The sequence below is a fragment of the Botryllus schlosseri genome, chromosome 3 (assembly GCF_051294905.1).
Source record: "Botryllus schlosseri isolate E-star chromosome 3, Bs_hap1, whole genome shotgun sequence".
NCBI classification, from domain to species: Eukaryota; Metazoa; Chordata; class Ascidiacea; order Stolidobranchia; family Styelidae; genus Botryllus; species Botryllus schlosseri.
The window spans coordinates 18,467,555-18,482,177 of NC_137238.1; the positions used below are offsets into that span (position 1 = coordinate 18,467,555).

At 41.3% G+C, this 14,623-nt stretch overlaps 1 protein-coding gene across 1 annotated transcript; it reads right to left on the bottom strand.

Moving 5' to 3' along the window:
* Nucleotides 1–797: 797 nt before the first annotated feature.
* Nucleotides 798–14,114, bottom strand: LOC145434993 (S-adenosylmethionine decarboxylase proenzyme-like). The gene is made up of 8 exons (XM_080312237.1): nucleotides 13,871–14,114; nucleotides 12,012–12,098; nucleotides 11,592–11,718; nucleotides 11,240–11,342; nucleotides 10,009–10,220; nucleotides 8,944–9,036; nucleotides 2,591–2,746; nucleotides 798–1,095 (listed from the first exon to the last, which is right to left on the bottom strand). Exons 1-8 carry the CDS (start codon nucleotides 13,975–13,977, stop codon nucleotides 958–960), a joined length of 1,023 nt encoding a protein of 340 aa, XP_080168363.1. The 5' UTR covers nucleotides 13,978–14,114; the 3' UTR covers nucleotides 798–957.
* Between the last annotated feature and the right edge of the window lie 509 nt (nucleotides 14,115–14,623).

Here is a 14,623-nt window from a genome sequence, read left to right on the forward strand (position 1 = left end):
GAACCGATGAACGAATATAGAGTTAAATATACACGTAAGAAAGCGCTCTATCGCTCACATATACGTAGATCAGCTAAACCTAAGTTTATAGTTACCAGCCAAGATAGAGAATAGATACGAATTGATAAGATGCAATACATTACACACTTACAAATCGATACGATACAATTCGAGCCTGCGCCAATGGTTGAGGACTATATAAACTATATTCGAATTCAGTTTCAAGAAAACAAGAGGTTTGGTTAAGGTAAAAACAGAGAAGAGAAATTACTTTACAATACTAGTTTACGACAACGTGATCTGTAAGCTTCGATCACTTCGTTTGCGTTCAATTAATTTGTGCGAGAACAATGGCGGCTCAGTCAAACGCACGATCATTAAATGATTGGTCGCTCAGACGAGTTATGCCAGCGTTTCGCGAACAATCCGAACATATGCAAGATACAGTTATTTTGATCGACAACGATTACTTGATGACTTGAAATTGACTCGTGGATTTTGCTCCGAGTCACGAGTCAATCCACATTTCTGATCGGCCGAGTCAAGTCAAGTCAAGTCATTTTAGCAAAGTGACTCGAGTCAAGTCAAGTCATACAAAAAAGGTGACTCGAGTCATCCCAACACTGCTAATCAGGTCTTTGGTCTGACCCGGCCGGGAATCGAACCCACGACCTACCGATCAAGAAGCCGGACGCTTAACCATTACGCTATCTTGATCCTATCTTGAATCCTAAAAGACTGATAAATACCTCTGCGGCCCTGATTTGATTCGCACTAATACTCATAATCATCAGAAATTTACAAATCAAAAAATCATTATTATTGCTCATGATCACAGAAGGTCACAGCTCCAGACACCAGGCGTGGAAGTGCACAGTAAAAGAGTGTAGCAGAGCAGTATAACAGCAGCACCATTCAAATAGTTCCACACAAGGTTACATATGCGAGAGTTCGGTGCTAACTGCAGCCGGCTTTATAATTGGTATAAAATAAACTGTAGTCTTGTAAACGGGCCACTTGCTTGTCCTGGCAATCATAGCCTGCGATGTGGGGCCCGTTCCGCTCCTCCCAGACGGAGCAGTCCACAGTAGAGAGCTGTGTAAACAGGGAAGTTAGCAGAGGCACATGTCAATACCAGAAATGATCAGCAGCAACTACTACAGTCACGGCCTTCGAGTCATGTCGTTGCGATGTCCTCCTTTTTGGCAATTCGTCCTCCTTTACAGCTTTTAGAGCTAAGTTGATGGATAGATTCGAGGGAAATTGGGCATAAATGACGCTAGACAGGAAATTTGTGGTTCGAACTTAAGTGACGACCTTTTCTTTTTAGTCAACCAACGGAAAATGGGAAAAGAAAAAACTGTATTTCGGGAATTGGGCCGGAAAGTTGACCTTTTTTTAGTCAACCAACCACAATTTCGTGGTAAATTTACCATTTTTTCACGACTTTACTCCAGTATTGTAAGTCTGAAAATTTTGAAAAAATGTCGTCCTTTCGCGATTCCAAAATATTGTAACCCTAATTCTAGTAAAGATTGAGTCGTTAATTATGACAGCAAAAGGGTGTTAGCTGCTATCTACTTGGGTAACTTTATAGCATTTGTCTATTTATACAGCAGACGAAACATAGGAAATAATACAAAACCTCAGGAAGTGGAAACAAGTAGATATGATGCAATACATAACCAGCCTACATATTGACAAGATAAATTTTGCGTACACCAATTGTTGACGAGTACTATAACCCGTGGCAAGTTTCTTGTCGGCCCGCCATATATATTAAAAGTTTGTATCACAATTGCAAAATGCAAGAAGTTGGTCGCTTGTTCATTTATTATAGAAATGAAATATCAAATGTCATTTGTAATATCAAGGTCAAGAATGTTGAGAACCATTGATACAAACTATTAGCCGTTCGATTCTAATCACAAAAGAAATTTTAGGTGAGCACTAAGTAGTCTACAGAAATACATCGCTATGGATAGATTGCCACCATCCGATGACAACGTAAGGTCTAATCCCATCGTGTATGTTCAATTTTTTGAGACATATCAATGGAGAGCCAGTAAAACCATGCTGCACTGCAGAATCGTTGAATGACTGGTTGCTATCATCACAGATTTATATCAGTGTGCCAAGAACATGTACAATTGTATAGGTACAGTGGTTTAGTCGACCCCAATTACTTGACGACTTGAAATTGACTTGTAAGGTTTGCTTCGAGTCACGAGTCAATCAACATCTCTAAAATGTATTGACAGAGTCAAGAGTGGTGAAATCGTGATTCGAGTTGGTACCTGTCACTGTTGTCATATGTATAATGTATTAAATATTAATCTGCCTAAATTTGAATAATAATTTCAATAGCCCATCGTTATTGCGGCGAAATAATATTTACAATCCCGCCTCAAAATACTCACGTAGTTAAGCCGTGACCGAGTCAAGAGTGGGGAAATAGTGATTCGAGTTGGTACCTGTCACTGTTGTCATATGTATTCAATATTAATCTGCCTAAATTTGAATAATAATTTCAATAGCCCATCGTTATTGCGGCAAAATAATTTTTACAATCCCACCTCAAAATACTTACGTAGTTAACAAATAAAGTCATTGCGAATCTCCCAGGCTTGAAGATTTTAATAATCTTGTCCAGCACCTCAGAGTAATTTTTGCGGGGGGCGTTCGTTTCGAAGCTGACGTACGAAAATTCGGGTTCCGGCGTTACGTGTATTGTCCAGTAGAAATCCTAAATAACGACGAGGACAGCATAAAACATTGCGAAGACAGCCTCTTAAATTTAGCGCTTGGGAGCGCCTACCCTCACATCACTATAACCCATAGGCGCTGAACTCTAATTTTCTCTAGGTATGCGAGATCGATGACGTCACAAAGGGATGACGTCATAGTGCGCCAGAATTGGCAAATAAGCCGACTCGCAAGCGTTCAATATCACCTGGCACTTGTATATGGTGACAAAAATACGATATGATTAAGCAGGCCGCGTAGCCAGCCGGCCGCTTGCTGAATTGATTGAATCCATTTCAAATTTACCAAGGTAGCATCAGTTTATTATGGTTAAGAACATGCGCCAATGCCGATAATACATCGATCGGATCAGCATCCTTGTGTAATATACTCGACGCATCACGCTACCATAAGATTACCAACGCATGCGGCTGTGTAGTCAATTAGCGAGCTCGCAATCTCCGCAACATATTCGCCAACACACGCGCCGACAATCGGGAGATTTCAATCACTCCGCCTCGAGAACAAACGAATACGCATCTTCGGCGACGGCTAATAAAGTTGCAGGAATTATTTTCCCAAATAGAAAGTCTGTTCTGGACTCTATTCATTAGTGACTTTGATTTCATAGGAGTTGGAAGTTTCAATATCAAGAGCCTGCAAGACATTTTCTGATCGTTCTGTTTTAGTATTAGCGTTAGTCAAAATCAATTACGCCGCTGTCTGTTCACGGTCAGTATGTATTTCAATCAATTCCGTCCATGTTCATTGTTCAATGTCTGAGCCAGTCTGACATCACAATCACAGAAGAAGCGATAGTTCCGGCCGGCGCATAAGATATCATGTTCCTTCATAGCAGGAGATGACAATCGCAACATTTCGCGCATATAGAAATTGATATCTTTAGTATCAAATTCTCGGTCTTGTTGCCTCGCGTTGCGTCTTCTGACCACTCGCGTTTGATCAAATATTCAGGCGCATAGCCGAGTTGTTATGGAGTGTGTTCTGTAATGGAATCCGCATCGATTTCATCAGGTGGTTCAAACCTTTCTCAAAACTCAAGCCTTGACTCGCATCTTCTGATGGTTATTGGTTATGTTTAAGTATTAGCGGAAATCAAGTACGCATGTACGCACAAGTCACACATTTTTGCGGACATTCGATGTCAGTAAGTTTCGTGATATCAATCTTTAATCACAACCGATAGATAGGAGCCAAAGCATGCTAGGCCGGAGACGCGATAGTTAGGCCGGCAATGATATACTTCGAACCACGCAGACGCAATTGTGTAGGCCAGAGGTCTCAAACACGCGGCCCGCGGGCCGCATGCGGCCCCCGAGAACATTTTGTGCGGCCCGCGAAGACATTTGGGAATTTCAAGTATTCGACAATATATTCAAGTGTCATATATCTTTTTAGATTTAAGAACATGAAATTCACTCTAAAACTACTACAAAAGTCTGAAATTTAAACAAACTTCACCATCACATCACCTCTAAAATCTACCATCGCGGTCGAAGATCGGTATTATGTCACATTTCCGGTTCATGATGATGATAAAACATGACCCGTTGATGATTCGTGACTGAAAATTTTGATTTTGTTTTGTGCGACCTTTCTTCAAATAACTCGATTTTGGATTATCTGGATAAACTGAAAATGTCTCGAGTTGAGTCGGGTCAAACGTTACAATCAGAGTAGGACTCGCGCCTCGGATAGTGACTTGGAAATCCTACGGACGCAACAATCTATGAAACTGTCATAGGGAAAAGCAATATATCAAAAGCCTGTAGCTTGCGTTGCCTAGGGTATGTAGTTAGCTGGTCTACATGGAAGCCATTGGCATTCTGTAGCCGCCGTGACGTGTATTTGGTTACGTTCTGGGTGTTGTTTGTTCTCTTTATCCATGTTATTATCGGTGGCGAGTAAAGTAGTGACAGCTGTAACACCAATGGATTCTTCGGCGATTGGTCATTTCTACTCCAGGGGTTCTTGACCAGGGGTCCGTTGTATCCCCTTCGTGGTACGAAGCTCCACATCAGGGGGTACGAGATGCATTGTGGAAATAGGCCTATATGCTGTGGAATATTTTCAGGGCGAATTTATGCAATTGGGAAATATTCGTCGTGCTACGCGCGATTTTACGTGAATAGGCTTTCCGATTTCTATATAGGTACCATCAGCGGTGTCCTATAAAAAGCCTCGAAGTGGGCCGTGCTACAAGTGGGTAAATACGGAATTTTCGGCCTGATGAAAGATGACCAATGTAGTCGAAACACGATCATTTTCAAAAAAAAAATCATCAGAAATTGTGTTGAAAATGGACAGGCGGCACGGGAGATCTTATCGAAAGCATAAGCGGTACGATCGCTAAAAGGTTAAGAAACAATGCTGTTACTATGGCACAATAATGATTATATTCAAGTTGTTATTGATCTGTTCCAATGTTAACCGGAGATTACTGGGATATTATACATTGAATACCCATATTATTGATGCTGCGGCCTGCGACCTTATCAAAATTAGGAAATTGGCCCGCGAACACATTTGAGTTTGAGACCTCTGGTGTAGGCCAACGATGTTATCGTGCGCAGGCCAGTGATGGTATAGTGCGCACCGGGCCTATTGCAGATGCGATTCATCAAGCCAGCGGAACTAGACCTGACGGAGACGCGATAAATCAGGCCTGCGACGATTGCGCGCGGTAATCAATGTCCTAATTTTCGCAATCATCTCAGCGTCGAGATCGCGTTGCATTACCTTGTGCACAAACGATTCTCGCAAATTGGAAACGCGCTTCCGGCTAATTGGCCGTGGCCGCGCGCAACACTGATAAAATACGGACAACTGAATTGTAACTGAAGGACGGAGTTTTGTTAAGCGCTTGAACGTATTGCTGCCGGTTTACTTACGTGTTCAGCAGCACTACGAAACGCTTATTTCTAAATCGATCAATTCACCAGCCAGTCAGTAACAGACCAAACCGAATTCTGGGTATGCCGCATACCCAAAAAAAATCCTAGGTATGCGCGGCATACCTAGCATACCTGAGTTCAGCGCCTATGCTATAACCTGTATATTAGGGTTGTTCAAAGAAAACTTTTTTTTCCAAATCTCACTCGCTTAATGACTAAATCGTCAGGTTGTCTAAGAAAACGATGCACACCAAATTTGACTCAATTCCAGCCAGTAAAGGCCGTGCAATCTTGAATTGAAATTTTTAATTTATTAGTAAAAATTTAAAAAATAAAAATTCTCAAATTTTTCTGTCAACCCCATGAAATTGTTGAGCTGTCTTCAAAGACGATGCAAAACAAATTTGAGTCAATTCCGACTTGTAGAAGCGGAGTTATTTGAGTTCTTCGTTGATAATCACCGGATCAAGGATAATCCGAGAATTTTTTTTTTCAATTTTCACTAATAAATTAAAAATTCCAATTCAAGATTGCACGGCCTTTACTGGTTGGAATTCAGTCAAATTTGGTGTGCATCGTTTTCTTAGCCAACCTGACGATTTAGTCATTAAGCGAGTGAGATTTGGAAAAAAAAGTATATTTTGAACAACCCGACTGTATATGTGTGAAAGCTACACAGACTTCAAAACAAAGTTCGTTGAATTCCGACAGTGCAGTTAATCGATTTTTGGCAGTATGATAGAGGTTATAGCAAAGTGGCCCTTGATTCAAAGGATACCTAACGATCACAATCAACTTATTGGTCTCTAACAGGACTTCGCGAGCTTCACCTTGCAGAAACTTCAACAAAACCTCAAAACCTCACATAAATTCTAGTGTCCAAAAGGCAAGCATTAAATGGGCTAGAATAATAGGGTGGAGTGAAAATGACTTTTTTTTTTCAAATCAAAAAAGGCCTTCCTCAATCCTGACAAATGACCTAAAACTTCAATTAAAAGTGACTTCAGGGTGTTGCCCCCATTTTCCAGCCGGCAACCCCCCAATTTCTGCGCGTGGGGGGGTAAAATGGCCCATCTCGGCAACCGCTGGTCGTAGAGTCATGATATATAGCTCAAAATCTGCGGAAGCATCATGTTTCTATCTGTCTTCTGAGGAAAGTTTTCTCTATTGTGAACGCAAAATGAGTTATAGCCAAAAAACTATATATACGCACACTTTTGTTGAAATTCAGCATTTATTCTGACGAATTGTGATCTGCCATTAGTTTTTTTTAAAGTAAAGTAACACACTGGCAATACCGAATATTGGGCCCATATTACAAATATATTCACAACACAGTCCTTTTAAAATCGGTTCAAAACATCATAATGAAACATTCACATTGAACGTCTTATATTAAAAATGCATTCTTTTGTCAAGTTTTTTCATCAGTTTACGAGACTTAATTTTTCGGCGAATGAGGCCATCTCGTCTTTGAAATCCCGAAACGTGCCCTGATGCTTCTGTTACGAGCTTTACATGATGTTCCATGCACTGTTTGATTGCGGCATGGATGAAACAAAATCAGAGGCTTCTCGCGGCATTCTTTTAACTCTGCATCAGTTAAGTGCTCAATCGCTGGAGAAACTTGTTGATATAAGGTTCAATATCAACCAACTCGTGGTATACCTTTGCTTCCAAGTTCAACTTTGAGACGCAGAATAAACGAACAGGACCGCAGTTCAATTGGTTGGAACCGCTATGACTCTCAATGTCCAGGAGTGAATTTTATTCAGCGGCATGTTTTCGAATCGCCAGCACCTTGGTCACACCCAATTGAAAAAAACTACGTGGAAGTGTATCTTGTTGGCCAGTTACTCAATTCAAAAAGCTCTCGCCACCACTTATGGCCTTTCAAAAGCTCCCATAGGAAATTGTTAGTGACTTAAGTAAGGACCAGTTATATGCTTATAAATGTGCTGGGCAATTATTCAAGGAAATGCTGATGATGATCTGGCTTACTTGGAGGTTGGACCACCGGTTGCGCATTCAAGATGGCTAACTTTAGGATGCAGTGCAGAGTTTTGCGGTATTATGTAACAGTTAATGAACAACCTTTAAACCTGGAGATTCTGGTTCGTTTTTGCCTTGAAGTATATTTTCCAACTTGGTTTGAGATCAAGGGAAACAAACATATAACACATGGACCCAGAAACATCTTCAACTTGATTAAACAGGTTTTGAATTTCTCTGACCGAAACGTTCGAAAAATTGCTCCGAATGTGGTGATAAGAAACGGTTATTCCGCACACCCCGAAAATATTATGATTGCAATGCTGGTAGATGATAATGAAGACATACGAAATAAGGGTGTGACCAAGGTGCTTGCGTTTCGAAAACATGCCGCTGAATAAAATTCACTTGTGGACAATGAAAGTCATAGCAGTTCCAACCAATTGAACTGGGGTCCTATTCGTTTATTCTGTGTCCCAAAGCCAAGGCATACCACGAATTGGTTGATATTGAACCTTATCAACAACTTCCTCCAACGATTGAGCACTTAACTGATGCAGAGTTAGAAGAATGCCGCGAGAAGCCTCTGATTTTGTTTCATCCATGCCACAATCAAACAGTGGAACGACATGTAAAGCTCGTAGCAGAAGCATCAGCACTAGTTTCGGGATTTCAAAGACGAGATGGCCTCATTCGCCGAAAAATTAAGTCTCGTAAACTGATGAAAAAACTTTACAAAAGAATGCATTTTTAATAAAAGTCGTTAAATGTGAGTGTTTCATTATGATGTTTTGAACCGATTTTTAAAAGGACTGTGTTGTGAATATATTTGTAATATGGGCCCAATATTCGGCATTGCCACTGTGTTGCTTTACTTTAAAAAAAACTAATGACAGATCACAATTCGTCAGAATAAATGCTGAATTTCAACAAAAATGTGCGTATATATAGTTTTTTGGCTATAACTCATTTTGTGTTCACAATAGAGAAAACTTTCTTCAGAAGACAGATAGAAACATGATGCTTCCGCAGATTTTGAGCTATATATCATGACTCTACGACCAGCGGTTGCCGAGATGGGCCATTTTACCCCCCCACGCGCAGAAATTGGGGGGTTGCCGGCTGGAAAATGGGGGCAACACCCTGAAGTCACTTTTAATTGAAGTTTTAGGTCATTTGTCAGGATTGAGGATGGCCTTTTTTGATTTGAAAAAAAAAAGTCATTTTCACTCCACCCTACTAGAATAAAGTCGGCAAGGTTCGTCACCGAGTTGGTCGACACATAACTTACTTTTTCTATCAGTCCATTTAGCGAAAATCCACACGGATCAAAAAACTCTGCACTGATTTTGGATCCCTTGAATACGTCTGCGAGCCCGGTATTCTGCGAAAGAATGAGGAATTGTCTGAATTAAACGTTACAGCACACGGCACGCATTAAATCAAGGGCTCAAATTGAATAAGAATGGAATTTTCAAAGTTGTAAATTTGTGGTATCAAATTATTGCCTATTATAGGCTAATGAATGACACATATCATTGTGTTGTGTTGCTTTATCACCTCTTTAGGTTATTGAACAGAAACCTCAATTTGTATAGATGATATCACACCAATCGGTAGGCCTACGTATTGTGTAACGTATGAAAACATTAAAGAATTCTGTTAACTGTGAATATAGTCCGAGATCCAAGCGTATCCCAGATTCCAAGTCCATAGGCTATCGACAGAATTCCATATCAGTTATGTTTGTGGTGAATGCCACATTCTCATGAACAAGCTGCACCCTAATATCATTAAGCAAAATATATTATAGGGACTATATAAAAAACATGCGTTAAATTACAGTAGGCTATAATTCATCATCGTAGGTTGGTATCAAAATTTTTGCACCAAAATAGAGAATGAACGTTGGGGCGGTGGTCTAAATATGAAATAACACAACACACAATGATACAGGACTAAATAAGCTAGCGCCAGCCGTAAATTGTCCCATGAGCCCTACGGGGCAAGAGGCCATGCTTACCAGCAACCTTGCCTTAATAAATAAGAGTAAACACCAGATGCGGTGTGGTGTAGAACAGCAGAAACGATAAATAATTAGGATACATAGAAACTGGATTTCAAGACTTTGGCACAGTTTTGATATGCATTAACTATTTTGAATCAGAATTTTGATGCAGACTTGAACTGAATTTATAATTACGGTACTTGAAATTTGCATGCGACTATCCAGCCATTCAGGATTTCAGGATTTGGACATATGAAATCAACTGTGCATTTGGACGACGTCAATTTCAATCTGAAATCCCCTTCTCCTAATCTCTGTAAAACGGCAGTTACAGTCTAAGATACAAACCTCTGTGAAAACAGCAGGCGATTTTGGATCACCGTTTTTGTCGAGCTTGCAAAACTGACTCATTGCTTCCCGGTCAAGGTCCACCATCAAAAGCTCCAGCGTCTGATCGGGCACTTTGACGCCGAAATTCTTTTGACTGGGTAGATCGTTCAGCGTGTACAGGAACCAGCAATCGCCGTTCAACCTTCCGAGGCAGTAGGCAGCACTCGTACCTGGGTAAGTACAGGAGGTGGCTCTTTTGAGGCACCAGTCAAATATTACAAATTACTAATCTAGGTAGTTCAAGCAGGGTGGTATCCAAGTCACAAGGTCCCAACTCACAAGTCACGAGTCGCTTGTACAGTTTTGACTCAAGTCAAGCCGAGTCATTTTCAAACCACCACCGAGTCAAGTCCGAGTCCAAGTCAGCTAGTAGAGGGGTCGAGTCCGAGTTATAGTGTTGTAACCGAAGTTCGAGTCCAAGTCATTATGTTCACTGTTCAGTTTTCAGTTCAATCCAATTCAACCCACTTATTCAACTCTGCTGTAGTGATATAGAATGGCTCGCATTCATAATATTGTAATTTTCCTCCGTCTTAACAGTTTCTGGCCCTACTTTCAAGTATCGGGACTGATAGACGAAATACGAATAACGTGTTAACTTTACTATTCTTCGAAGTTGCAACGAGATGTCTGTCTTGGCCGTCCTAGTCTCGAGTCAATGCAAAATTGACTCGAGTCGAGTCAATGCAAAATTGACTCGAGTCGAGTCATTTACGTATTTGAAAAAATGACTTGAGTCATGTCGAGACACCAGACAACCGTGACTCAAGTCGAGTCATTACAACCCTGAGGGGACGTGATAAAAAATTTTCGAACACTTGAACTAGTTCTGATCATGTGCTTTCAGCCACAACGGGCAAGCTATTCAGAGCCACATTGTCGACCACCAGTGGATAGCAGTGGCTAAGAATAAGTATTCAAGTACAGTGCAGCGCTTTTGGTTGGTTGGTCAGGGGTCACATCCAAACGTCATTTCACAGCACATATTCTCTGTAAAAACTAGAGCGAATATGGAGAGTAAATTACCATGCTATGTTTTCACAATTCCATGAGGCCCTACATGTTTTTTTTATCACATCACACATGGATGTTTCATCATCCAGGTTTGGACGCTAAATAAAGTATAACAATGACAATGAACAACACGACAGATCAAACCCCACAAATGAATGAAAAAAATCATACAGACCTCCAATAATCTTGTCTAGGTATTCCACCTCCGCTTGGAAGCTTTTGTGCATATGAGGTTGCTTGTCAGGCTTCATAAAATTTTTCCGGGAATAAAAGAAATCCTGCATACGACGGGAGATTAGTTAGTAGGCTGATAGAGGCCTACAGATTAAAACACGATTATAAATTGAATTTCATAACGTATAAAAACTATGCGGACTCGCACAGCACCGATTCTTAAGCTAATTTCAAAATTTGGACTGTGTGCGATTAACATCATCTTTCTCAACTCATCAATGCAATGGACTGCACTACACAAACTCAGACATGTAGGCCTATAGATCGAAAAATACCAAGACAGCTGTATTTACCGATATTCCATCGAATCCACATACAGTCTTGGATAGCTTCAAAATATGCGGCAGCGCCTGCAGGCACAATGTGGTTCCACATGTTTTCAGGATGATGCGGTTTTTCGAAACAAACAAGCTTGATTCACTGAGAGATGGAAACACATTCATTACTTCATCAACGGGAACACTACAGCCATATGTGGGCAATATGTGACGCTATTGATGTCGTCGAATAGTAACTAACATATGAATAGTGGTAAATTTATTAAATGTGCTGCAGTAGCATACATACAAGCCATTTTACAATGCAATCTAATGCAATTTTGCGAGTGCACTGCATACACAAGTGTGCCTACCGGAAAATTAATCTGCCTGGGTAGCCTATAGCAAATGCACAGGCCTACCAAGCTTTTGGGGAGCTGAACGTACATACCATACCTTAAAAGGTAAGCGGTGTGTCCATCGTGTTTAATCTCGTCGATAATTTCGCAGTTCACGCTTTTCAGTATTGTCTCCCACTGTTGTCTGTAATAAAATCACAATTATGAAAACCTTATTCTTTGACATTACAAAAGCACCTAAAAACAATTCAGATTGTCCGATACCAATTCGGGTGAATGCAGTTCAAGTATGCTCCAAGCATATTTCATCACTTTGTTGTAATACACACCATATTCTGCTGAGCCATGCTACCCATGATCCTCATACAATTCTGCCTCACTTGCTGGTAAGGGGTTAGATTTGGGGGCAATGAATTAGCTGTTGACACTTGTATGATAGAGAGGCAAAAGCAGGGGTGTCAAACTTAAATTGCGTCGCGGGCCAGACCAGTCAACTGATTCCAAAGTGCTACTTCGTGCTCTTTCTTTTCACTTGAATACCATAAAACCATATAGATGATACACGGATCATAACGTTTTTAAAGGAGCAAGTCGCAACCGCTTTATTCATGAACAATGGAATTGGCAAAAATACGATGTTTGTCAGGTTGAATACAGTCAAGAATCGCTAAAACAGTGGCGATAACGACGATATAAAAGTTGGCATATTCTTTGCTCCCTTTGATTTAGTCGTAATCTGGAGTTAGTCCTGCCTAGGCGCCAGAGTGGAATTGGTGGCAACGTCACGCAGAATTTTCTGTTCAATTACCTAATTATTCTACGCAGAAAAGCTCTCATCACGCAGGATTTATGGCACTTCTTCGATGGCAGTCAGAGATCGAAAAGTGTTCACTATTATCACCAATGAATGTTTTCCATGAACACGAACAAAAATTTATAAACGTCAAAATATATTGTTTTTGCGTTTGGAGAGGGTTAGGGTCAAAGTTGGGTTTAGGGTATCCCAAGATTAGGGTTGGAGTATTAGGGTGAGGGAGGGGGATATTAGGGTAGAAGGTGGGTTAGGGTCAAAGTTGGGGTTAACGGGGGATATTAGGGTTGGGGGAGGGGGAGATTGGAGGTGGGGTAGGGTATCCCAAGATTAGGGTTGGGGGGATATTAGGGTTAGGGAAGGGGGATATTAGGGTTGGAGGTGGGTTAGGTTCAAAGTTGGGGTTAGATTACCCCAAACCGGGGTTTGACCCACCTTCAATCTCCTTTTCCCCAAACCTAATATCCCCTCTCCCACAGCCCTAATATACCCCTTTCCTCAACCCTAATCTTGGGATACCCTACCCCAACTTATACCCTAACCCACCTCCAATCCCCCTAACCCCAATCCTAATATCCCCTAACTCCCAACCCAATACCCCGCCTCTCCCAACCCTTATCTAGGGATACTTAACCCCAACTTTGACCCTAACCCACTTCCAATCTCCCTTTCCCCCCACCCCAACCCTAATATCCGTCTCTCCAAAGGAAAAAAACAATTTATTTTGACGCTTATAAATTTTTGTTCGTGTTCATGGAAAACATTCATTGGTGATCATGGTGAACACTTTTGGATCTCTGACTGCCATCGAAAAAGTGCCGGTTTTATTTCAAAATATGAACCGAGATTCCATACGGTAGCCATAGGGGCCTAGGCGTTGTGAGGAATACAAGATATTTAATTGGAAACGCGGATGTTGGAATTGCGTTTATTACTCTTAAACCGCGAGTCGGCTTGAGTCAAGTCACCTCTAAAGATCGAGTGACTTGACTTGACTCGAGTCAAAATGTGCGAATAACTCGAAGGTGGTGACTTGAAACTGACAAGACAACACTGCAATAAATGTCCACATGACAGATGAGTTTTCAATATGAACAGCGCTGTGAGCAATAAAATACCTATATTGATATTATAACCGACCAAACCTAGTGATTTCTCTTGCATCCCCTCGATCGTCCTGGTCAGATTTTTCCTGAAACCATATTTCCATCAGCTTTTCGACTCCTTCAAAAAATCCAACATCGTCGCCCATAATTCAGGTCATAGGTTATCAGTAAGATTATGACTAGTTCATGATAGAAAACATCCGAGTATGAGGAATCAGCATGGCTACGTTCTGGCGTTTTAGTCCAACAGAAAAGTGCAAAGCGATAGTGCGATGCGATTGCGAAGCGAGCGGCGGGACGGCCGGACCACGGAACTTTTGGTTCGAAACTTGCAATACTAAATGACGGAAAAACTGAAACTGAGGCTGAGAATGTGAGAGAGAGAGAGAGAGAGAGAGAGAGATATGATATTCTTTCTCGCCTGCACCATCGAGATGCTTTGGCGACGGAGTTGCGATACGGCCCCATGAGGTCATCTAGTCTGCGCCCCCGTTTTTTTTCTCCTCCATGCTATCCGTGATTGCTGAGCGCCTAGCAGGATAGCAGCGGATACCATTTTTCGAGTCTTTGGTATGACCCGGCCGGGGATCGAACCCACGACCTACCGCTCGAGAAGCCGGACGCATAACCATTACACTATCTCTTTATTCGCCAACCGTACAATAGGGCTGTTCAAAAATAACTTTTTTTTCCCGATTCAAGCCGGTCACCTCTTAAATCGTCAGGTTGCAGTAGAAAACCTTGCTCACCAAATTTCACTCGATTCCAACCAGTCAAGTCCTCCGCAGATCC

Bases quoted from the DNA above. Each gene is read 5' to 3' on its own strand.
- LOC145434993 (XM_080312237.1), bottom strand. From the start codon at position 13,977: ATGGGCGACGATGTTGGATTTTTTGAAGGAGTCGAAAAGCTGATGGAA. The intron at 11,343-11,591 runs GTAAATACAGCT...CGTCGTATGCAG, and splicing joins GTGGATTCGATGGAATATCG to GATTTCTTTTATTCCCGGAA. The intron at 1,096-2,590 runs GTAAGTATTTTG...CTGTTTACACAG, and splicing joins TGACTTTATTTGTTAACTAC to CTCTCTACTGTGGACTGCTC.